At 32.8% G+C, this 25,894-nt stretch overlaps 2 protein-coding genes across 2 annotated transcripts; both read left to right on the plus strand.

Annotated features, from left to right (window-relative positions):
- The first annotated feature begins 16,806 nt into the window (after positions 1-16,806).
- Positions 16,807-19,395, plus strand: LOC112785011 (uncharacterized). Its single transcript, XM_025828413.3, has 4 exons — positions 16,807-17,299; positions 17,678-17,852; positions 18,282-18,574; positions 18,662-19,395. The coding sequence occupies exons 3-4, from the start codon at positions 18,283-18,285 to the stop codon at positions 19,147-19,149; spliced, it is 780 nt and encodes a 259-aa protein (XP_025684198.1). The 5' UTR covers positions 16,807-17,299; positions 17,678-17,852; position 18,282; the 3' UTR covers positions 19,150-19,395.
- A 1,600-nt stretch (positions 19,396-20,995) lies between these two features.
- Positions 20,996-23,354, plus strand: LOC112784529 (uncharacterized). The gene is made up of 9 exons (XM_025827768.3): positions 20,996-21,102; positions 21,186-21,522; positions 21,612-21,712; positions 21,798-21,969; positions 22,058-22,144; positions 22,239-22,376; positions 22,465-22,559; positions 22,676-22,751; positions 22,945-23,354. The coding sequence occupies exons 3-9, from the start codon at positions 21,627-21,629 to the stop codon at positions 23,068-23,070; spliced, it is 780 nt and encodes a 259-aa protein (XP_025683553.2). The 5' UTR covers positions 20,996-21,102; positions 21,186-21,522; positions 21,612-21,626; the 3' UTR covers positions 23,071-23,354.
- Positions 23,355-25,894: the final 2,540 nt, after the last annotated feature.

Raw genomic sequence — 25,894 nt, forward strand, 5'->3', positions numbered from 1 at the left:
GGTGGCAAGCTGGACGCGGCGAGATGGCGACGCGGCGGGACACGAGCGGCGGGCTCCAAGCCAGCGGTGGCAGCTTCTCTATCTCCTTCCAGTCGCGGCCTCTCTCTCTCTCTCTCTCTCAGTGACTCGACGACGACGGCGGCTCCCAGCCCTGCCAGCGCCGTCCTATTTCCTTCCCCCTCTTATTCTCAGCTTTCCCTTCCTCACGTGCCCCCCTTCTTCTTTCTTTCCTTTTCTTTTGTTTCTGCTGTAGGTTAGCTTAGGAAAGCAAAAGTTAATGACGGCTAGGGTTAGTTTAGGGAGTTAGGGTTAATTTGGTTAAAGTTAGGGTTTGGATTTAATTTAGGAATATTTGTCTTTAGTAATTTTAATCAAATTAGGATATGTTTTATTAATTTCAAATCTAATTTAATCATTAAAATTACTTTAAAAAAATTATTTATTTATCAATTTGCTAATTAGCATTTAATTAGGTATTATAATTTAAAATTAGAAATAATTTAATTAAGCTTCTCTGTCTATAAAAATTAGAATATTAAATTCTAAAATCTCAATTATTTAACTAAATCATATGAAATTCTTATTCTTTCACAACTGTTAAGTTGTATAATTTAAATATATAAATTATTCAATAATTATAAGATTAAGTAAAATTTTTAATTTAATTATCAAAACTTGATTTAATTACTTTTAATAAAATAATTTCTAAAAATAAAATTTTTAATGAATATATAAATTGAAATTAACTCATAGTAATATTTTTCGAAAGTTCTGGATCTTACATACTACCCACCTTATAAAAATTTTCGTCCTCGAAAATTGATACAAAATAAAAGAAATTTCATATCACTTCACTCTTGAAAACATTTAAAGAAGAAGCAAAAAGTTCTCAGTATATATATATACTTATAGTTTCAAATACTAGGATTTTCATATGGCATAAAGGTATAAAGGATATAAGTGTGATGCGAAACAGAAGTTACAAGATAGGCTTGATGTACAAGATGATATGTTTCAAACATGTGATGGTAAAACAAGCCGGCAAAAGGTTATAAAATAAGCTGGGGTTAAAACGACGTGCTTAACGTCCGCATATTGATCTCGTACTAACTTCAGAGATTCAACTATTTAAACTTCAACATAACTTATCTCCACCATTCTCAACCGTACTTTATTAGGCAACTTATCTGAAGGTTCTCAATCTCATCAAATATTTTGCAAACCTTACTACTGGTCATAAGTCCCACATCAACAAAACTATTTCACGTGACACAAGGTTCCACAACTCCCTGTGACGTCGTACACTTACAAGTTTTACCTTTTATGTTCACTAAACATGTCCTAAAGGACTAATGTGTAGTTTACTAAGTTTAACGGTCGCACAAGATACCAAAACTATTCTCGAGTATACTCAGAAGGATAGTAGACCTTAGAAAAGAAGGAAAAGTGACAAGGACAGTACTCATAATGATTTGAAAGAATGAATGAATTTGCAGGTAAACAAGATTACACAAGCAATGGAATATGTCAGAAAGGAATCACTTAGCAACTACAAGGATAACTCTTGAATAAGAGAATTTCGATAGAATCAATAAGAAGAAAAACAGCACATTGTTTTGAAACAAATTCAAGCTGAGTCGAAAAAAAGTATGAGATTTTATAGAAGAAGAATGGTTAAAAATAATAGTGACGTATCGCAACGGAACAACTTCAGATTATTATAAGGGTTTCATGGCTCGTGGTATCAACAACCGTGTTGCAAGAGTCTTAACATAGTTAGAAGTGTAGACAGATCAAGATATACATAGGGTACAGATTATGAAACAAAGAAATATAAATTACATTTTAAGAAAAGAAAAAGGATAAACGACACGTCAAATTACATGGCACGATTAGAATGCTTAAGCCTATACCACCCAATTAGAAGGAGTACTTAACATTTTCAATGATTCAAGGATCCGTATTGTACCAAAATAATTTTCCAATAGATAGGCGCAAGTATGTTCAAAGAGATACAAATCTCAATAAGAGAAGAATAAGCGACAAAGATAAAATTTACGTGAATTCGGAAGGAGGCGTAGGATTACAACTAAACAATAATGTACAGGCACGAGAAAACGTTTCAAAAAGAGTTATTTCGCATTCTAATAAGAAATATTGAATTTAGGAATTCCAAAGGAAATAAGAAAAGGATAGTGGTAAATTAGATCAAAATAAACTAAAATCAAATCAGAGGAGCACAAGGTTTACAAGAATATGAAGGAATGGTTCAAATTACCAACAAATAAGAATGGTCAAAAGTCATAAAGTATGCCGGAAGGAAGAATCAAAATGCAAATAGGAAAAAATTTTGATTTCAAAGAACTCCGATAGAAACCACAGAGGAGAACAGGGCAATTGTTTTACAAAATTCAAGAGAATCATAAAAAACGTAAATATTGCGTCATGTTAAAACAAATTCAAGTCAAACTAAATTATGCAAGATTTGTGAAATGAAAATTAGCTAGGCTAAGGATGAAATGTTTTCTCGACAACCTTGAAAGGTACATTACATAACCAATTAAGAATTCGCATAAAAACAAAGTGAGATTGGTAGGAAATCAAGTTGTTTTTTGTCAAAACTATTTCTAAGGTTAAGACGAAATATGTGAAATTTGAAAGATGGAATTTAATTGGACTAAGGACCAAAAGTAATTCCTCAGAAATCTAAAAAGATACTCAAGCATTTAGTCAATTAAGAGTATATAGTGAAATCACGGTAATATTGAAAGGAATTTCAAATTTTGTTTAAAAAGGAAAATTTGAGGTATGGTTTCAAAAATACATATGAATAAAGACATGCCAAATTCGAAACATCTTTATCAAATTTAAAGAATAATTATAGGTACAATCAAGTAAGAAAGGATTAAGTTGAAATTTCTTCTAAGAGAATCGAAAATCTCTTTTAAAAAGTTTAAAACTAAAATTCCAAGTGTATTTTTGAAATCACAATATCATAAAGATATTCAAGAAGATTGAGAGATGTAAGGAAAGAAACCCACTCACATTTTGAGAAAGAAACTTAATCAAGGAACTCGAACAGAATTTACAAGACACGACAAATCGAATAAGTTCTCAGCTAATCTGAAGAAATACAAAATTATTAAAGAAAAACAACCCTATCAATAGCAATTTCTTAAAGATTTCAAAGACTTTTTTGATGCATTAAACAATTTCAAGGTTACATAGAGAGTACATGAATAAAAAAGAGTTTGAACAGACAAAAACAAATCCTCCAAGGAATTTAAGTAAACGTAGGCAGTTAAGATTAAATGGGAATGAATTTCAACAAGAGATAAGGTTAAGAAATAATCAAACTACTTTTTGAAAAGAAACCTCAAATAAAGGTTTTCAAGGCACCCTATAAAAGAACAAGATACAACTCATTAATAGAATTTTCAAGACACATAAAAGAATATCCTCGAGAATCAATTCCTCACGTCCACAAGCCGTGCGATAAGCGTTACCTATTACTTATCAATTCTAATTCGCCCATAATAACCTATTAACTTCTCCGTTCACATAAGCCATCAATAAGTTGGCCAGACTTAACATCAACATATATGTAACGGTAAGCTAACAGTGTTAATTAATAGGCAGGCAAGTGCATAAAACTCTAATTCTTGTTACTTGGACAAGACCTACAACATGACAGACATTCAGAGAATGTAATGAAGCATAGTCAGTCCATTCCCAAGGCTCTAATCAGGATGAACTACTCTGATACCATAATGTAACACCCTCACTGCCAGAATGTCACGCTTCCGGCTACGCCACTCTGATACCAAGAAGTATTAAGACTACTTTATATACTTAATATTAAAATAGGAGCCTGTGACTCGACACCGTATCGCTGGTTTCTCTAAAAACTGGAAATAAATACTTTATCTTACAAAAAAATCAGGCATGGATTCATACACAAGATTTCTTATATAATAGCTTATAATATAATATACATATAAAACACACAACTCCTATTCCTCTTACAGAGTTGTAATAACAAAGACGAGAGGAGAAAAATAATCTAATTAATACAACATCTTATAAACCAAAACGCAGTATAACTCTTCATAATGCTTCTTCATCCAATTCCTGGAAAGGTAAAGCTGCAGGGGGGTGAGAACCTAACCATACGGTCTCACCACGGAGTTTCAGAATTGTCATAAGAAGATACTTAATAAGAAAACTATTTTCAAGCTCAGTGATTATCATTGCCTTATGAATCTTTAAAAACCAATAGCTAATCATTCAAAAGCTTTTCAAAGAAACAATATTTAATCCTTCAGAAATCCAAAACCTTTCTTTTCTTATAAGAAAATCTTAATCAGAAACCAACCATGCAATCAATCAACACAATCATCAATTCAACACCAAAGCTCATTCTCAAAAGTAGCACACCAGGACAAACACAGGCAAAACAGACAAGGAAATCACAGGTTTAGGTAGCAGTTACAGCAAATAGTTCAGGTAGCAGTTAAGAACAATTTAAAAATTAGGCAAACCAAAACAAGTTCAAACCCAAGCAAAGCATACAAATGCATATGATGCATGCCTGTCCTATGGCTAATGAGCTCATCTGTCGGTTATACAGCCAACCCGACAAGTCCAGTTTGCTAAACCATTGGACTGTCCCCCGACGCGCATCACCATGAGTCTATGCATAGTTTTTTCTCATATATATATATATATATATATATCAAATCGCTCAATGGTGGTACCGTTCCCGGGAATTTATAAGTGCCCGGTCACCCTTACGTCGTAGGGTCAACAGAGTATCGAGTCTCAACCTGGAGCAAGAGGTGGCAAGCCACTGGGTCTACCCAGGAAAACTTGTGTCTCAGATAGTTTAAATTCATAAGCCATATGAATAATTCATTCAACATTCATCAATGTCTAAGTCATTCTCAACATCATCATCATTCGTCAATCCATATCTCATTTCCAAATTCATTCAAAAATCATATTTCAAAGAAAATCCTCATCATCCTTCTTTCCATTCCGTTCATCAACAATCCCAATCCAAAACATAATTCTTTTAAAATAATTACTTCAAAGGAAACTTCTAATTTTATAAAATTTCGCAGTATCTCTTCTAAAACTCAGACTCTGCCACCCTTTTCGGGTCGCATCCAAACATTTCTCAAACCCTTCTCAACCATTTCCAAGTCTCAATTATTTTCCAAAATTCATCCAGTTCTAATATCAAATATTTTCAAATTGAATCAATTCCAATAATAAATCTTTTCTTCAAAATCAAACCAGCTCCAATGTTAAGTAATTTATAAAATCAAATAAATTTTAAACAAAACCGCTTCCAAAAATCCATTCATTTTTATATATCAAATCATTTCAAAAATCGACGCATTTACATTAACAAACTAACTCCAAGACCCAAAAAAATCACATTTAATAACATTAAATCAAATAACTTTACAAACCACTCTTTTATCAATAACCACACACCACTAAAGCAATCAATAATTGAATACAGCAAACAGCCACATCCATAAGACAAACATAATCACAGAAATATATTTTTCACATCGATATCTATTTATAACAACTCTGTAAGATAAAATTAAGTTTTAAGAAAAACTCCTACCTCGAATAATCGAAACTCATAAACCAAACGCATCAAGAAACCCTTTCTTTTTAGCCTGCAATCTTGGCAGCTGCAACCTCAGCTCCAAACCGCTTATGCAGCAACCACAATAACTCTAATCACAACATATAATAACCGAAACTCAATCTTATAGCAATTAACACTGCAAAACCACAGCATAAGGTAACAAAATAATGACTAAAGGGCTTTTCGAAACGGAAATGCTTACCGTAACCGAGAAGATATAACTGAGTCAAGTAGCGGCAGCTCCGGTGTTGGTGTACAACAGAAAACTCGCGGTAACCATAAACCTAGCACAACAGCCTCATCAACACGCTCACGGTAACAACGCACTTAATGAACAGCGAGATTTAGAAGTAAGGTTTGAGCTTACCAAGAAAGAGGATTCATAGAAGCGGCGGTTTCCGGCAACTGAGGTGGCGGTGGAGCAGCCACAGCTCCGGTGACAACTTTTTGAGAGCAGAACGGTAAATGAGCTTCAACGGGGTGCTTACACCGAAAGCAGAGGCAACCACCAGCCACGGCACCAACTAGGAACGGCCCTGTGTAGCGGTGCACAGTCTGACGACGGCTCAGTAGTGCCGAGGAGTGGTGACAGCATGAATGGTGATGAAGGTGGCTGGCTCCAGCGACGGTGACAGGTCGCGGTGAGAGTGACGATGGCGACGGCGGCTTCCCTTAGCGGCGGCAGCGGCGGATCTGGCGGCGTTTTAGACAAGACGGTGATGACACGAGGTTTTTGGTGGTGGCGGCGATAGTCCAGCAGCACAGTGACAGATCGGCGGAACAAACGAAGGCTCCTTCGGCGGCACAAAGGCACGATGACGACAGATCTAACAGGAATGGGACCCTCGGCGGCACAGAACGGTTCCCTCGCTCTTGTTTTCTCTCCTTCCTCGACAGCGGTTCGTGGACAGATCAGCGGCAAGCTGGACGCGGCGAGATAGTGACGCAGCGGCGGGCTCCAGGCCGGCGGTGGTAGCTTCTCTCTCTCCTTCCAGTCGCGACCTTTCTCTCTTTCTCTCTCTCAGTGACTCGACAGCAACGGCAGCCCTGCCGGTGCCGTCCCGTTTCCTTCCCCCTTTTCTTCTCAGCTTTCCCTTCCTCCCGTGCCCCCCTTCTTTCTTTCCCTTTCTTTTGTTTCTGCTGTAGGTTAGCTTAGGAAAGCAAAAGTTAATGGCAGCTAGGGTTAGTTTAGGGGGGTTAGGGTTAATTTAGTTAAAGTTAGGGTTTGGATTTAATTTTGGAATATTTGTCTTTAGTAATTTTAATCAAATTAGGATATATTTTATTAATTTCAAATCTAATTTAATCATTAAAATTACTTTAAAATTATTATTTAATTATCAATTTGCTAATTAGCATTTAATTAGGTATTTTAATTTAAAATTAGAAATAATTTAATTAATTTTCTCTATCTATAAAAATTAGAATATTAAATCCCAAAATCTCAATTATTTAACTAGATCGTATGAAATTCTTATTCTTTCACAACTGTTAAGTTGTATAATTTAAATATATAAAATTATTCAATAATTATAAGATTAAGTAAAATTTCTAATTTAATTATCAAAATTTGATTTAATTACTTTTAATAAAATAATTTCTAAAAATAAAATTTTTAATGAATATATAAATTGAAACAAACTCATAGTAATATTTTTCGAAAGTTTTGGGTCTTACAATAAAAGCAACAAAAAAAGAAAGAAAGAAAGAAAGAAAGAAAGAAAGAAAGAAGAATAAAAAGAAGACGAATAAATGCAATATTAAAGAAGATATTTTTTTGCTTTTGTTACAAAATTTTAGTGTAAAAATTAAGAAATTTGTTATTGTTAAGAAATTTTGGTGTTATTTGTTCTGATAAATTCTTCATAATTCAAAACTCTTTCTCTTCTTCCTTCTCATTTTCTGCTACTGTTTTTTAATTTCTCTTTTTCATCTTTTTTTCGTTCATTTTCTTCTTATTTTATTTTCTCAAAATTATTTTTGTTTCACTCTTTTAAGAGGAATAAAACTAAAAAAAAAAAAGAGAAGAAAAATCAATGTTGCAAAATTACTAGGAAGAAAAGGAGGAAAAGAAAAAAACGCAGCAGCAACAAGAGTAATAAAAGAACAACAATGGAGAGAAAACACGCGAAGAAAAAGAAGAAATGTAAAGAAGAGGAAGAAGGAGGAATGCGAAGAAAAAAAAAAGGAACACGAAAAAGAAGAAGGATATGAGCGTTCACGTTTACGTTCACATTAGTGACTGAGAGTTGGAGCGTGTATTCACGCTCTCACTAATAAAAACTAAGTTTTATTGGATTTAGACTAAGGCTGTGTTTGGTTTAGCGTTAGAAAGAAGATAAGCGCGTTTGAGTGCATTTAGAAAATTACGTTAGGATTGAATTTATTTTTTTCTTATAAATTATGCTCTTTATTTCTTTACTTGTAGTCTCTTTAGTATTCAAATATTTTAAATATATAATTATATTTTTTTAATTAAATTCGTACTTTTGATTTTGTATAAAAAAATTTTTGTTTGACTCCGTTAAAATTTATAAGTGTAATTCTTGTATATTAATTTATTATTATAATTTTGTTATAATATAAATTATTAATCCCATTAAAAAAATAAATAAATAAAAAACTAATTATAACTAAGAATAAAGTCATAAATAATTAAAGTTTATAGTTTAAAATAATATTAAATAAAAGAGTATTAAAAAATTATAAGTAATATAATATAATAAAGTATATTTTAATAAATTTTTTATATATTATTTTTGCTTTTGATATAAAAATATATTTTGTCAATTTTTATATATTATTTTTATTTTAGTAAGTAAATATTAATTTTATTATAAAATTAATTAATAATATCTATTTAAATATCTAAATTAAAATGATAGAATAATATAAAAAAAAATTTAAGTTGCTGTCTATTTTAATAATTTTTTATCTAAAAGTAATTTTGAGTAGTGTAAATGTGTAATCCAAATAATATTTACTTTATTATAATCCATTTTGATATAAAGATTACTAAACATAAATCACTTTAACACAAACTTACTTTTTATCAAAATCAAGTTTGCAAAATTAATTTTATGCAAACTCTCGTTTATAACTGAAATCCAAACACACACTAACTTAGATTTAATTGTCAAAAAAATTTAAACGTGTAGCAAGACTGTTGCTAAAAATATATATTGTTTTAACTTTTTTTCCATCTATTTACAACTGCAAAATCAGTGCAACAATTTTTGTTTAATTTACAGTTTGTGGGGATCTCCAAACACCTAAAAATAAACTCCTATCAAACACACTTTATTCATGAAAATATCCTCACATTATAAGAGGCACGCATGCACAATTTGAAACCAAGAAAATAGGATTTTAAACTTGCATAAGATTGTCCTTCGTCATCAACAACTATAAGAAAACATATTAAAGTTACTTTGATGGAAACATGGCTCAGGATTCGGTGGTCCCAAAACGTTTGGATCACTAAATGGTCCCATAACAAAATATATTTTTTAAGATTTTTTAATAATTGTTAAATAGTCCTTTTTTTAAATTTAATTACAAATTAACCCCATATATTTTATTTAATTATAAAAACGATTTTTTATTTTATAAATAATTATTTTAACCAAAATCTATCATCTTTATTAACAATTAAGAACAAAAACAATAACGAATTAGATCTTCCATTGATCCTAATAAATTGTTTGGCCATTCCAATCGATTAAAATATTAAATTTGATCTGTCACGTTCGTGAGGAGTCATGAAATCGTGTTTCGTTGAAAACCAATCGATTGGACTATCAAACCAATCGATTGAATTCTAACTCAATCGATTGGATTTCAGTTTATCACTAAACAATCGATTGTAAATTGCTGGGAAGCATGGTTTTGCATAAATCAATCGATTGGTCATAGTAACCAATCGATTGAATAATGAATTAAATGTGGAATTTATGTAAATCAATCGATTGTTTAGGATTTTTAATCGATTGATTTCTTCAAAACAATCGATTAGTCTCACTATTCAATCGATTGGTTATGGCTAAAAATCGATTGAACTTTGCACGTGACTTCTAATTCAATCGATTGGTTTGAAACTCTTATATTCCTTCAATAGGTAATCTACAATAAGTTAAGTATACTACTTATGGAATAAATCTCTCTATGCACTTGTTGGTGTAATCGATCTTTTCCATTTCACTAGACGCCGCAAAAATTGCTCAACCTGAACATATTGGTTGGGCAAGGATGTTCAGATTCACCATAATACAAAAAAAGAATACTATATTTATAAGAAAATAATTATTTATTGGAACTTGCCTCTGCTGGATCTTTCAAGGTGTATGAATTTTATGTGTCTTTTGGAACTCTAGAAACAAGATTCCCAATCCCTTGACCTCTGTTGCGCAAAACCTGATGATGATTATGGTAGTCAATTAAATATGTAATACAAGTAGTGTAATTAATTAAATATCAATAAGTTTGATTATTTATTTTTACGTTAAAAGCATCCTCGTCTGTACGATCATCGCCAATATAAATTAGGAAAACGTCATCGGAATTGTCATATCTCAAGCAGTTTTCTTCCTTGGGTTAGCTTCAGTTTCGGGTACTCATTGAGCACCAATCAAACTTGAAGCGCCAATGCAGCCCAACACTGACGAAAAAACAGAGGGTGTAACCAATCAATGAATAGTCTAGGATAATTAAAAAATGAAAATTGATAGGGTTGAGTCACTATAACTATAGTACATTCTCATGAACACAACGAATGTAAACGAACAAACAGAGTGAAATCATTTCCCTGCAACAAATGAACGAAATCACAGCAAGCAAGGTAGGTAGGAAGAAAGAAGTGGTGACTTAAAGAAAACATTATTAAAGTAAAGGAGATAAAGAAATTAGGTATTACCTTGAGGGGAAAGTCTCCACAATGGATTGAAGTTTTAAACCAATCGATTGAATTAGAAGTTACGTGCAAAGTTCAATCGATTTTTAGCCATAACCAATCGATTGAATAGTGAGACCAATCGAATCGATTGAAAATCCTAAACAATCGATTGAATTACATAAATTCCACATTTAATTCATTGTTCAATCGATTGGTTACTATGACCAATCGATTGATTTATGCAAAATCATGCTTCCCAGCAATTTGCAATCGATTGTTTAGTGATAAACTGAAATTCAATCGATTGGTTTGATAGTCCAATCGATTGGTTTTCAACAAAACACGATTTCATGACTCCTCACGAACGTGACAGATCAAATTTAATATTTTAATCGATTAGAATGGCCAAAAAATTTATTAGGATCAATGGAAGATCTAATTCGTTATTGTTTTTGTTCTTGATTGTTAATAAAGATGATAGATTTTGGTTAAAATAATTATTTATAAAATAAAAAATCGTTTTTATAATTAAATAAAATATATGAGGTTAATTTGTAATTAAATTTAAAAAATGACTATTTAGTAATTATTAAAAAACCTTAAAAAACATGTTTTGTTATGGGACCATTTAATGGTCCAAACGTTTTGGGACCACCGAATCCTGAGCCGAAAAACATATTCTGCAACTTTAATCTTAATATTAAAATTAAAATGATGGTTGAGCAACATAGGCTTGCTTCTTCCTCTTTCTCTTTTGCCATTGCTATTCTTTCTGTTTGCTCTTTTAATTCTTCAAATACATGATAATTATTCAAGTCTTTGCTCATATGATGAGAATGCTCTTCACTTTTTGAATGATCTAGATTTTCAATCCAAAATTAAAAAATATGACTTCAATTTGCTAAAAGATTGAATAGTTTCATAAAGGGACCGAGAGTCAAATTCAACATCAATGAACCAATTCCAAAGCACATTTATTAGCTCATTTCAATTAGTTCGTGCAACGTTTGTGGCTAAAGGAGGTGGAAATGTTTTTCTTTTCCTTGGTTGAGAGTTGGAACACTTGGAATACAGATCTGACTTTTATGGACTTCTCATTGAGATGCAGAATTATTCACACAATTTCATGCCAAACAAGTGAAACAACGGAAAGAGTGGTGCGGAATTACAACGGCTAAGAAAGAAATGAAGTCGGGTAGTACTGTGAACTCTCAAGTTTGGGAAAATGAGGATTAAAAGAGGTAAAAAATAAAGACGGGGATCTTTTCGAATACTAAAATTGCGCACGGGTGTATTTTATAATTAAATTTGAAGAAGCTACCAGTAACCTTCCTTCAGAAAGGGCTACCGAATCCAAAACTAACTAACTAATGCTTAGAAGGCAGATTCAATTTTTAAAGGAAAAGTATAGGAACCACCAACCAAAAATTGAACAACTCAATTAATTATAATTATTAATAATTAATTTTAAATTTTTTAAATTCAAAATTTAAATAATTAGAAACTGATTAAGTAAACTTAATTAAAAATTATAAAAACATTCTCCATCTCTTTCATATTAACCTGCACACCCCAACAACAACACACACATATTCTCTCTCTTACCGTCAGGTCCTCTCCACCCCTGCTCTCACGCAAGACGACCTCAAGAAGTTCGCCGTCGATAAAACCGTCAAGTACGTCAAGTCCGACATGGTCTTCGACAACGAGTTATGAGAATGGTAATAGGTTGATTTTTCAAGGGAATATCATGGAAATGATGCTTGTCCATCTCCTTGGATTTTGCTGTATTTGTGTTACTTCCTCTTTGACGTCGGAACTTTTTGTGATGTAACAACTGTTGATGTTGTTGTTTTGAGTTTTTAATGAAAATGATTTCTTGTGTCGCAGGTATATCGGGGTCTTGATATTGGATCTGCAAAGCCTTCCCAAAATGATAGAAAGGTGCATACCTGTGACATCATATGCTACTCTGCATTAGTTTATCAAACAGAAAAAAAGAAAAAGAAAAAAAAAGCGCCAAAAATGCTGGTTTGGTTGTCTAAACCTGTATAGAGTCAGCACTGACAATTTCCCCGTTGAGGCACTTGGCGAGCTCAAGAGCGAGGCGGCTCTTGCCGGTTGTTCAAGGAAGAAGGAGTGATGGAGCACGGGCTGTTTTTGAACAATTGCAAAAATATATAAAAAAACATCTATTTAATATAAAAAAAAACATCTTAATGCTTAAGGATTTAAAAAAACCCATATAATTCTTAAAAAAATAGAAATATCAACATCTATAATACAAAAAATTTGAAAAATACATTAAAAAACATCTATTTAGTATGAAAAAGAAACATCATAATACTTAGAAGAAGAAACATCCATATATATTAACTTACCTTTATTAAGACAGACTTCGAGATTCAATCCATTAAAAAGTTGGCAGAAGTTGGCTGGACCCTAGTTGGTTCCCTAGCGGTACTCATTTTTAAATATGTCGTTCATCGTACATGCAATTCTTATTCTTTAACCTTACTAGTCGTAAGGTCCACACGAATAATGTTCAAAGAGAAAGTTTAGGGGGCCAGCAACTTTTGTGTTTTGTGGCCAGCACTTAACCATCAAAAGAGAAGTGAGTGATCTCCCACCATTGGATGTAATCTCACACCATTAAAAATACTATGGATGGCCAATTGATGGTTACAAAATACAAAATTTGCTGGCCCCTAGCACTCCTCATGTTCAAAATGAAAATTCTTCCTAATAAAAATATAACATCTAACTCTTGAACGTTTTAAAATGCTCCTCGCTCGTACAAAAGACCGTTTGTAGTGTGAACTCCTTGAGAGCCATCTGAACAGGAGCAGGATCTCTTCTAATGAAGTAAAAAGAAAATGAGAAAGGCAGGTGAAGGCTACTCAGGAACGGTAGATAGAATTCTAAGAGAAGAACCATGGATGACAGGAGAAATAAACGTTAACGACGTTGGTGCAGAAGCTTGGAAGGGAACAAGAACCTTTACAGACACCGTTAAGAGAGAACCAGAAAATGATCAGCAGATTGAAGAGGATGGGACACAGGAACCAAAAGGGGAAGAGATGCCAATTGTGGAAGTCTCTAAGAAAGAAGAAACAAATTGTGGCCATGACTCCATGGAAGAAACAGAAAAGGAAGAATCTGCTTCTCAGGAGATCACAGTTATAACTTGCGCATCAATGACACAACAATCAGAAAACTCTGGAAACCATCGGGAAATTCTCTAATAGTCAAACTTGTTAAGAGAAATATAGGGTATGGCATTATGAAGAGAAAACTTGAAAGCATGTGGAGCGGAAAAAGATCCATTGACGTGATTGATTTAGGACATGATTTTTACCTGATTAAATTCTACTCTCAGGAGGACTTGGACTATGCTTTATTAGATGGCCCTTGAAAAATTTATGATCATTATTTTGCTATCAGATGTTGGGAATCTAATTTCAACCCAAGTGTTGGCCACTATTGATAAAACTATAGCATGGGTGAGACTTCCGAAAATATCTATTGAGCTATATGACAGAAATATTCTAAGAAAAATAGGAGAAATTATAGGAAGGCTGGTAACAGTGGATACTAACACAGCAACTATGTATAGAGAAAAATTTGTTAGACTTTGCATAAAAGTGGATCTAACTAAACCACTAGTGGGTAAATATTGTTAATGGAGTTTGTTTTAAAGTGAAGTACGAGGAGCTCCATCAAATCTGTTTTACATGTGGGAAGGCTGACCATGACCAAAAAAACTATATACAAAAGGATCAAAGTAACAGGAAAAAGGTAGAAAACCAACAGGGAGACACAGAAAGGAAAAACATGAAGCTGACTTAGAAAATTCAGAAAGAAGAAAATGTCAACATAGAAAAAGACAAAAGAAAACAAGTAGTGCAGCAGATAGGTAAAAATTTTGGACCTTGGATGATCGTTCAAAAACAAAAGAGAGGAAAAAAAGGGAAAAAAGAATGAGACCAAAAGGAAGGAGCTAGTACCAGCAAGAATGGGGCGAAAGACACTAATGGGGAAAAAAGAATGAGTTGTTTCTTTGTTTTCTTGGTGAGTTTTAGCCTGAGCCTCGCTGAATCAGGCTCCGCATGCGCCTTGTACCGTCTGACACAAGTTTCTGTATTCGTGTCCTGTTTTAGTAGTATTTTTGTTTTGACCGTTGGAGTTATTCATATTACAAGGTTGCCTCAAATTTAAAGACAATTTTCTAAACATAACCACCGAGCCAATATGGGCCTGAAATCACTTAATGGGCGTGGACAGTTTGGTAAAAAAAAGTGATGACATTGGTGATAGAATAAGATTAATAAAAAAGGCCACTCGTCATTCATCAATGGCCTCTTGATTCGGCGCTGCGAGGCTAATTCCTTTCTCTGGAAGAGCCGCTATCGTCCCCCAGCAAGTCATCTGGCTTCATTGGACGGCCTTGTCATGGGATTACGTTGCCGTTGCTGAAACCAGTTATCTTTGTCTTCATCAGAGTGCGCTGCTTGCTCCTCTCTCAAGAGTTTGAATCTTCATCGGAGGCACCACCTAAGTATTCAATAGATTCAGAGGCTAGAAACTTCGAAGATGGTTCCACGCAAGTGAAGAGTTTTGATGACGATAAGACTGATTGCTGGTTCAGTGTCGCCGAGGAGGATGAGGATGAGCGGGTGTTGCAAACGTGATAAAAGGGAAACGATCACACAGATGACCATTGCCGTTACCACGATTGGAATCCAGCAAAGGTGGAGAAAGATATCGTTAAATTAATTCCGTTATTGTGCAAAATGCAGGTGTCTGGTAACTTTTAAATAGATCATTACCAACACAGTCAACGTTACTAAGCTGAGCAGATTAAACCTGAATCCTATCACATATCGAGAAGCATCTCAGAATATCAAATATGGCAGCAACAACATTTTGAATCTGGCGCCTTGTCGACAAGATGGTACGATAATGTTGTCGCATCTATTGGCAGTGCTTAGGTGAAGTACAAAGGTTGCATCTTTTTTCAATTTAACCATATAACATGTTTGATAATAGTTAATGGTATGTTAAACCGAAAGGTATTCCAATTTAAATTTATTAGGCATAATATGCTTTGCACTAAAATGACTAACTAATGCTACAATAATATTAATTGAATTTAATTTATGAGATAGTAGTGGAGTATTTTATTCCCTTTTGTTAGGAAATTAATTTTATTCCTAATCAATAATTAGTCAATAAAATAGTGAATCGTTAAAAAAAATTAAAAACTAATATTATTTATTATTATATAAAAAGTAAAAATCTTTTATTTTTATTTTTTATATTTATTGTCATGTTTTTGTAAAATTATGGATTAGCAAATTTTTATACTATAATAACTTAATATAATTTTTTATATTATAAAAATTTTAAAGCATGATAATTGGTCTTAATAGATCAAATAATGTATATATTCATACATCTTATATTTATTATTTAAATGTAAAAAATTAAATTAATGGTCATGTTTTCATTTGTTTAGATAAAATGATTTATATATTTTATATTTGTATATTTTATATTTATATATTTGGATTGAGGTTATTGTCTAGTTCAGGCTTTCTTTTTTTTTTTTCACTTGTAAATGGATTCTTTTTGAAATTCTAAATGGGTTAGAATTTTAACGGATCAGAAGTTGAATAAAGATGAATAAAAATTATTATCCAACTACTAATGGGCTAACAACTACTAGCCTACAAATGAGAATAAGTCCCAGTCCAAATCACGTTGCTTCAAAAAGTCCATCCACAAAAAATTATTTTTATATTTAACTTCACATTTTTACATTTTCAGTAATTACATGTGAACTCAAATGTGGAAAATAAATCACTATTTCACCAAAAACTTCTTCAACAATGATGACTTCTAGTTTGGGGCTGGCAGAATGAGCCTCTCCATGAGGCTGGTACGGAGTGGATTGTTGTCCACTGTCAGGGTGCTACACGTGTAAAGGTATGTGTATTACTGTATTACTTTATAACCTAACAAAGACAATTTCGGTGTTGTATAGAAATTGTTATTCTCCCCCAACACATGGTGCAATGCATAAATAATAAAGGTTGAGATGTCAATTTCAAAATATTCATACATACCAGTTTTTGGGCTTTATGGACTAAACTATTTGTTTGTTTTTTTGTTTTCTTTTTTAATGCATGCCTTTAATGCAGGCCTTGAAATTTTATAACTCCTCTTAATGCGGACCATTATTTTTGGTGGTCCTTTTTTATGTCCTTTCTTTTTCTCAATCTTCTAATCCAGACATTAATTTTGATGTCCCTTCTTCTCGTATTTGTAATGCCCCTTCTCATTCTCCTTCTTCTCATTCTCTAAAAGGTCCTCTTGACTCTAGCACCCACAAGCCCGTATTATCCAAGAGAGAGACGTCGAAAGCTTCGATCTTTGGAACACCTACAGCCGAGGCTTCTCTAGAAGTTGCCAATGAAGTTGAAGGAAGCAAGAAGAAAAATGGCTCAGAGGGTTTGGGCAGTAAGAAGAATAACAAGAGGAAGGTAAAGAACGATGCTGATGTGGCAACTGAAGCTCTCGATGTTGCTGAGAAATCAACAAGCAAGGAAAAGAAACAAAAACAGTAGAAGAAGAAAAAGAAGATCAAAATAGTGGAACAAAATAGTTCGAATCATGAAGGAAAAGTGCCAAGCTACAGTGTTGAATGACAGTAATAATAACACTAATGCTAATAGCAGGTAATATAGCTTTGAGTACTTTTAATTACTATTAAAATGTAATTACAAATTTTTATTTCACATAATTAAAATCCAATGATTACGAATTGTATTAAAAATTGAATAAAATTACAAGAACTGATAAAAGAGTTAAATGTTAATATAATTAAGTTATCAATATTTATAAAATTATTATTTGAAAAAATAAAATTAAAAAAATTTAAACCAATAAAATTTATTGTAGAAGGCTAGTCGGTAACAATGTAATAGTTGGATTTGTTTTCAGTAAAATTGTTGTAGGAGTGTGATTATGTGCTGAAACTATTTTGCATTTTGTTTATTTATTTATATATTTAGTTATTTATTTTTGCCTCTTTATCTGTTGGGTGATATTTTCAGTCAAGATGGTTGTGATAATCCAACAAAGATATATGTGGGAGGATTTCCCTATTACTCTACCGAGGATGATGATATTCGAAGTTATTTTGAGAGATGTGGCACCATAACTGAAGTTGATTGCATGTATTTTTCTGAGAGTGGCAAGTTTAGAGGGATTGCTATTATTAGTTTTAAGGTCAGTACTAATCACTTAAGCACTCTGCATTTCATTGTATTTCAAGTTCAATATATTATACAATCTCAAGTTGAATGAATGGATTTTTATTTGAGCGTCCTTGTATAGTAAGGTTAATTGCAACTTCACTTTACTCATTTTAAGATGCCATAGGTATCCATTTTATCAGAAGGCTAGAATAGGAGTGCATATTACATCTCATTTTATGCGGGTGTGGATTCGGGTTGTGTAAGGGTTTCTGGATCCAGTTTGGGTCTGCTTTTTATGGGCCAGACTATGTCCTAAGAAAAAAAACACTAACCCAAAATAAATACATAATGAAGAATAGACTCCCAAAAGAGTCGATACTTTATCTCAAATAATAACGAAGGAAGAACGCCATCTATTTTTGGGTTGGGGAGCATTGTGATTTTTTTAGCATTTCTCTAGGATGGAAGAACGCATGCAGCGCTATCTATTTTTCGCTGTCACGAAGGGGGCTCGTCCGGGTGTTTACTCAAGTTGGGAAGAGCCGAACGAGCAGGTGTCGAATTATAGTTTTCCCGAGTATCATGGTTTCAATAGCTACGAACACACGCTACAGTACTTCAAATCGAGAATGGCGTCCATTGATGATGACAAAGCTGTAAATGCGGAAATGTTTGGAACACAGAGCGAGGGAGTATCTGGAGGGAAGGGTGTGTTCCCTTCAGGCAGTAGTCAGCGACGTGGATTGGTTTCATGTAAGTGCTTATAAGGTTTCATGAAAGTTGTGGTATATAGTTTTGTAGCATGAATGTAATTGTTGACTACCAAATGATTTTGTTTAGGGCTTCCTGTAATTCCTCAAGAGGAACTAAACCCTGTTCCTGAGTTTGCCATAGTCAACAACATGGAGTTATGGCTGGTGAAGATTTGCCATGATTTTGAAATTCCTGGTCCATGCTTTTTCAAGCAAGAAAGATTTCTAAGAGAATCTCCCCCATTTTATGGATTCACAGTGGTAATTCCTGGCAATCCGTTTGAAGCTTCTATGGTTGCAAAGGGTCATTTTTCTTTGGTTGAAAAGGCTGCCCGCGAAGACGCAGCTTTGGAAATGCTTGGTCGGGTACTAGAAATCACCGGTAAGGAGATTCGCGATTATAACTACTTCAAAGTTAACCTACTTCGCGACTCAAAAAATGCACTTAGGGCAAAGGTTTGCCAGCTCGAAGAAGCCTACGAGAAGCTGAAGGCAAACTACGAAGCCCTTGTTAGCGCTCACATTGATGGGAAATCTCTGAGTGTGTTGTTTTCGATTTTTTTAGGGGTTCTATAATTAACTTAATGGGTTGAGGTTAAGGTGATTATGTTTTCTAATTGTTAGGTATGTTGTATTTGGCGTTTGATGTTTTCGTATTTGGCAATGTCCTTGATTGTGTTGTTTTTGTTTTTGTTTTGCCAGGGGTTCTATAATTAACTTAATGGGTTGAGGTTAAGGTGTTTATGTTTTCTAATTGTTAGGTATGTTGTATTTGGTGCTTAATGTTGCAATGGATTAGTTAATTAACATGACTTTGTTTAACTTGTCTGTTCTTGATTTTTAATTTGCTTCAAAATGTGTTGTTGCCAATAACTTTTGACTAACCAAGTACAAAGTTGTAGGGTTATATTTTGTTAGTATTTTACTATGAAAAAAGTAATTAGTATGAGTAATAATAAATGCCAGTGCTCTGTATGTGGCTTCTGTGGTACTGCTTACACTTGTTGCAGTCACCTCTGTTCGAAGTCAGAGTCCTTAAAGGAGCAATTTTTGTCGCCATTTGTTCAGCTATGCTTAGCAGGGATTGTCATGATAGAGATTACTTTGGAAATAGAGGTTAGGCAGTCGCTGGTTTGAGGATAGAATCTCAGTATAAGGCCAACTTGACTAGAAGATAAAATTTGTTCCAGTTCTATTAGGATAACTATTAGGATAACATATATGGACTATAATGTTAGTGCCGTGTGTTCTTTATTTTTTTAATGTGGATGAAAGACCATGGATTCAGGGTAAGTGAAATATAGAGGGAGAGTATTTGAGTTGAATTTATATTTGAATCCGATAGTGGTAGGAATAAGTAATTTTTTTTTGCTCTAAAATTGGCCAATAATTTAGTTTGTTGCTTTGTTATGGCCTTATGGGTGTTATTGGTGAACAAGTACGTTGAAAATGTAGTAAAGCAGCATATGTTTTATAAAATAAATTAAAAATAAGATACTAAGAACATTAAGGAAAGAATGTCGTTTTCTCATTAAATGTACTCATTATTAGTTTTGTCGTTTTCATTGATAGGGAGTAAGAACAAAAAAAAAAAACCCTCTGATGTAATTCAAGCTTTTTATATGGTACAAGCTTTGTGTAGAATTGTTGTACTTACAGAAACCCAAATTGTTGGCCGTATCCCTTTAGTAGCAACAGTAAGCATAATTTTAAAATGAGGAGATCAAATCTTTAACTTATAATTACTCGGAATTTTTTTAAAAAATTAACAATATTTTTTATGTTAAAATTTTTTGTGTGGTTTAATTATTCTGTTTGTTGTTGTGATTTTATTAATCTTTTCAATTAAATTTTTATAAATTAAATGTTTATGATTGAATTTTTATATTACATAAATATTATAAATTAAGTTTTTTAAGTTATTTTTTGTTAAAAAATACAAGTATCTTTTAAAATTTTATTTTTGTAATTGATGTAAAATGCATTATGAAATATTCTAGTATTATGTATTCTTAGCTAAAAAACTAACTACTAAATGTGTAATTACAAATTTTTATTTAACATAATTACAATCCAATCATAACTTTTTAAACTAATGAATTTTATTAAAAATTTAATAAAATTACAAGAACCAATAAAATAATTATAATTTTATTATAATTAATTTATTAGTATTCATTAAATGAATATTTGAAAAAATAAAATTAAATAAATTTATACCAAAATAATGTTTGTTAAACATAAAAAAAATAAAATTAGATAACAATTTAATAATCATATATATAAAGAACTAGAGATGTTGAGATGGGGGAGGGGCCCACCCCATGATTCTGTCACTGGGTAGTACGTATCACTATTCACTAACTATACTTGTCGTGATGAAGTGCATGAAATTTTACTATAAATTTGCTAGTTGTGAACCCTGATGCATAGTGAGGGCTGATCTTCTTTGACTTTTGAAAATTTTGCAATGGAACCTTCAAGGATATGCCATGGATCTGCCCTCACTCAAGAAGCTAAGCTGTTTACGTATGTATCTCAAAGTATCCATTAGAACTTCATGAATTATAGTTATAATAGTAGATTCTAATTTATTTTCTCCATCCGCGTAGGAATCAACGTCTCAACTCCGAAAAGTTCGTGGTCTCTGCGAAGGTTGCATCAGCGCTTTTTTCTTCTGTTCAAGACCATCATGTTTTGAACTGCATGTTTGAGAATGCTGCTGGTGGGGCGGGCAGTTCCAATTTGCATGTACCCAACCAAGATCATGAGGTCCTCGATGGTAGTCCAGTCATAGTTGCTGCAGATACCGATGATGACAACCCTGCCGGGCAGGTAACGGCACCACCTGTTATGGGGAGAATGCTCTTCCATTCACCAACGCTAACACGTTATGGATAAGAACCTCCTAAGAGGTCGAGAGTTGGTTCAAGCAATAAGGCATCTCGTGTAAGATTGATTCGTTGTATGAATCATGGTTGTTACCTCCATGTTAACGCATGTAGCTTGTGGTTTATGTTTTTCTTTGGTTTATGCAGAAAAATTGTAAGCCAATGTTTAAGGTGACGTTCAACATGGACTTCAGCCACGAAGAAACTCTGTTGTTTAATTACTTGTTTTTTGAGGGCCATCCGATGGAGTATGTGGATTTTTTTTAATTTCCTCTTAATTTGTGTATGATTGTGTAAGTACGCCTGTTAACAAGTACAATGTACTGAACACAGAGACACTATGGTGAGAATGCGTGAATGTCGCGTCACTAGGCGTCACATAGAAACTCTAATTCCTGGACGTCTGATCGATGGAAGAGTTGTTGAAATGGTGGCCATGCGTAACACTTGCTCCATCCAACACTTGAATCATCCATACTTTTGGTGCCTTCCACCTCGTTTCGCTGTGAGTTGATCCTTCCCTGCTACTTTCTTCTGTGGGGTTTATTTTGGGTTTGTAGCCTTGAATTCTCATGCTAGGAGTATTCTTTTAGGAAGATGTTAGTAAGGGGTTGTTGGTGGATGAACTTATTGAAACGTATTTGCCATTCTGGGTTAAGCCAAGTCGATTTCTCAATCGAGTAAGTAATGACATTCTTATCTGTTACATTTGACAATGCTGTTATTGTATTTTTATTAGAAAAAGTTTTAAAATCCAATTGAATCTGGAATCAGATTTTCATCCCCGTCGAAGACATCTTCTTCCATTGGTATTGCATCGTGGTTGACTTTGCTGATAAAACAGTATACCACTTGGACTCGTATCCAGATCCAAACATGATTGCCGATAGGGAAAGTCTAATCCGCAACATGGTAGGCGAGCTTGTTAATCAATGGACATCATGGACATCCATCTTTCGCATTTTATACGGCTCATTGTGTGTTTTGTGTATATTTTCAGGTTGAAAGGCTCCACGACTTGATGACATATCCCGATTATGGTCCTCTTCGAGCATTTACACCAACAGACCTTCGTGAGTGTCCAATTAGGCGAGGGTAAGGGATCCTAAACTGCAACACAAGGTTATAGCTATAACTGTTTAACTGCAATTAAATTATTCAATCACATGTGACCATGCTAACTGAAACCCCACCGATTTGAGCGTATGCAGTTATAGTGCGGCAGCTTGGGTTATTTCATGGCTGGACCCAGAAGGAATGTTTAATGCGTTGGAAATCAGCGGAGTGGTAACACCTTGTCATTATACCGTGAAGCATAATTAACTGTTCCATCAATAACTGTTCCATTAGTAATTAAGTGTGCATAACGGTTTTTAGGTGTTCTTATAATAGAAACCATTATTAACTGTTCCATTAGTAATATAGTATGCATAATTGTTTTTAACTTACTTTTAATTGTCAAATTTATCGCAATGTGTAGCTGGATGATTCAACTCTAAGAGGCAGGACCACTGTTTCCCTGGCTGGTGGCCCTTTTAATGCCACTGGAAGCCTAGTTAAAATGTGGGCTAAGCAGTGGCAGAGGCTTGGCATCTCGAGGAAGTAACTGTCGTGGCATCTAAGCATTATCTCCCTCTAATGGCATCATTAGAATTGTGTTTAGCTTAGTCTATGTAGGGTTTATTTTAAAGTTGTTTGTTTGTGTCTCATGGTAGCTTATACGCTCATGAGAATAATAACGTAAATTGGGTACGTACTGCATAGTATGGCCTATCCTTCACAAGTGCTATGTTCATTGTGTTGTGTTGCTATGTGTGATTAACTAGTCATTGAGGGTAGGGTCGGACTTATGCTATGAGAAAGTGTTGTGTGTTCACTTTATTTGTTAATAAGATTCATCGTTTATGAAAAAAATCAGTGCATTTGCTATATTTAAGCTTAAAACGTTATTAGGATAACAAGGAAAAATGTTAAATAGTCGTCACTTAACTAGCTTGCCAAAATTTAATTTCTTTTGGATTGAATCCACAATACAAAATGAACTATCCTTGATTAGTGATAGGCTGATTAGTGCAATATATATACAGAATTATCATCTCCTATGCCCAATTTTCTTCGTGACACTCCTTATGCATGTGTATAACATCAGATTTAGAAAAACAGATCCGTCATTTAGGGAGACTATGGTGATACCGATGACCTCATTTTTTATTGATGTAAGATAATAATTGAGAACATGCGATACTTTTGTTTTAGCCTTCCAGAGGAGACAATGGAAAAGTGTTCTTTTTGCCTCGTTGACTTATGGATTTTTGGTACAGCCACCAGTGTATATTACCCATTGTGTAAATCTTTAATTTATTGGACCAAGGGTGATAACGACAAAATAGCGCATACAAGCCTAACCGGGCCATTCAGAAATTTAATTTTTTATTATCGTTTTTGCTCAAAAAAACTGAGTGTTATATCTACTAACAAATGTTATATGAAACTCTGGCCGAAAATGACATCGACCCTTCAATGACAAAAGCAAGATTTTTAAAGATTATGCTTGCATAAAAAACTATCTGCTTGTGATTGTCGCATTATTTGATCAACATTCTTAAACCTTTCTATTAAACCTCTAAATCAATTATTCTTTGATAATATAACTTGATGTCTATCTCCATTGATAGCTAATTCTGTTTCACTTTCTGTTAAACCTTTTAATTGTTAGTAAACAGTATTTTTATTCCTGGCTCATAAGAAGGCAGGGGACAAATTGTGATTAATTAAAGTAATTAATTTTTTGTTACATTGCAAAAGTTACTATGGTTAGGTTAGATGTGAATATTGATTATAAAAATTGCATTTTTATAAGATTTAAAAATTTCTATTATGTAATAGATTAAGTAATGAATACGTTACAAATTTTTTTAGTACTTATAAATTTTGGTAAAAAAGTTTTAAAATTTATAGAATTATTGACAATAATTATGGAAAAAATGCTTATAATAAAAAATAGTAAAACCTTATAAAAATGTCTAAATTTAAGCTTTTTATTACAATTTTAGTTGTACTCACTACAAAATAAATTAAAAAAAAATTAAAAATTATGACATTATATAAAAATAACTATAGTTAGATTAAATGTTAAAAAAAAATAATTATATTGCTGTTTGATTGTAAAAGTCACAATGGTTACCTTAAATTGATAATATTTATTATAAAAATCACTATATTTAGATTAAAATAAAAAGTAGTTGAATTTTTTTTATATGTATAAATTAATAAACAAAAGTGTTAACCTAAATCCTAATCATGAATGAAAATGTAATAACCTAATTCTTAGTGAGATTGGAAAACTTTAAACCCAATCCAAGTCTTAACGACAATATAAAACCCTAAACCCTTAAGCATGTACCATGAACAAAAAATGTATATATTTAAATTAATAAAATAAATTGTTAACCCTGAACCCTAATTATCTAAGATAACCTAAACCTCAATCACAATGTGAAGAATAATTCCCTAAACCAGTTACCATGAAATTTTTTTTATCTATGTATGAATTAATCAGATAATGAAATGGCATTTCATGTTACACGAATGTCGTAAAACAAAAAATATTCCCATTTATAAAGTATAAAAAATTTTATTATGTAATAGGTTCGATAATGAGTACATTATAAATTTTTATAGTACTCATAACATCTTTTAAAATAGTTTTAAAATTTATAGCATTATTTACAATAATTACAAAAAAACCTACAAAAAAGTTTTTTAACCCGATTTAAAAAAGTTTAACTTAAAATTTGTGTTCCAATTTTAGTTGTATTCGTTTCAAAATGAATTACAAAAAATTTTAAAAATGATAATAATTTGTAAATAATTTTAAAAAAAATTAAAAAATTGTGAAAATTTTGTAGGAGATTTAAGAATTTCATAAAAATATAAAAGATAGGAATGACCATGTGTTTTAAAGATCCGTTAATCATATCACTAACGATCTAGTTCAAAATGAACTATTTGTTAGAAACCAAATATAGTTCTACATAGAGTTTGTCTCCAATTTAAAATTTACTGAGTAGCTTAAATGACGGTGTTATCCTTCCCTTCTAAGTTGCCTTTTTCGATGTACAAGGTTGACTGAGCTCATGTCACGATATCATATTCACAATCACAGTAAGAGAAATATGTGTTTAAGAGTTTTTCTCCTATTGTAAGGCAGATGTAACCTAAGTTTGGCAATGGCATTCTGTCTCTTATGGGAAGACACAATGGCGTTCAAACATAAAATTTTTGTTTGTATTAGACCTTCATATTTTATTAATAGAATGAAGATTCCCAGCGTTGCAAACATATTGATCATAGTATTTTTCACGTACTGAGTTGAGTTCGGCCAACCATTATGGATGCCTCACCCCAAGCCAAAGCCACCATGGACGTAG

The sequence above is a fragment of the Arachis hypogaea genome, chromosome 20 (genome assembly GCF_003086295.3).
Source record: "Arachis hypogaea cultivar Tifrunner chromosome 20, arahy.Tifrunner.gnm2.J5K5, whole genome shotgun sequence".
In the NCBI taxonomy this organism is placed as follows: domain Eukaryota; kingdom Viridiplantae; phylum Streptophyta; class Magnoliopsida; order Fabales; family Fabaceae; genus Arachis; species Arachis hypogaea.

What these genes read in the sequence shown, in the direction of transcription:
- LOC112785011 (XM_025828413.3), top strand. Translation starts at nt 18,283, where the DNA reads ATGGAAGAACGCATGCAGCGCTATCTATTTTTCGCTGTCACGAAGGGG. An exon ending in GCGACGTGGATTGGTTTCAT is followed by an intron (nt 18,575 to 18,661) that starts GTAAGTGCTTAT and finishes GATTTTGTTTAG; the next exon opens with GGCTTCCTGTAATTCCTCAA.
- LOC112784529 (XM_025827768.3), top strand. Translation starts at nt 21,627, where the DNA reads ATGTTTAAGGTGACGTTCAACATGGACTTCAGCCACGAAGAAACTCTG. An exon ending in GAGTGTCCAATTAGGCGAGG is followed by an intron (nt 22,560 to 22,675) that starts GTAAGGGATCCT and finishes GAGCGTATGCAG; the next exon opens with TTATAGTGCGGCAGCTTGGG. An exon ending in CGTTGGAAATCAGCGGAGTG is followed by an intron (nt 22,752 to 22,944) that starts GTAACACCTTGT and finishes CGCAATGTGTAG; the next exon opens with CTGGATGATTCAACTCTAAG.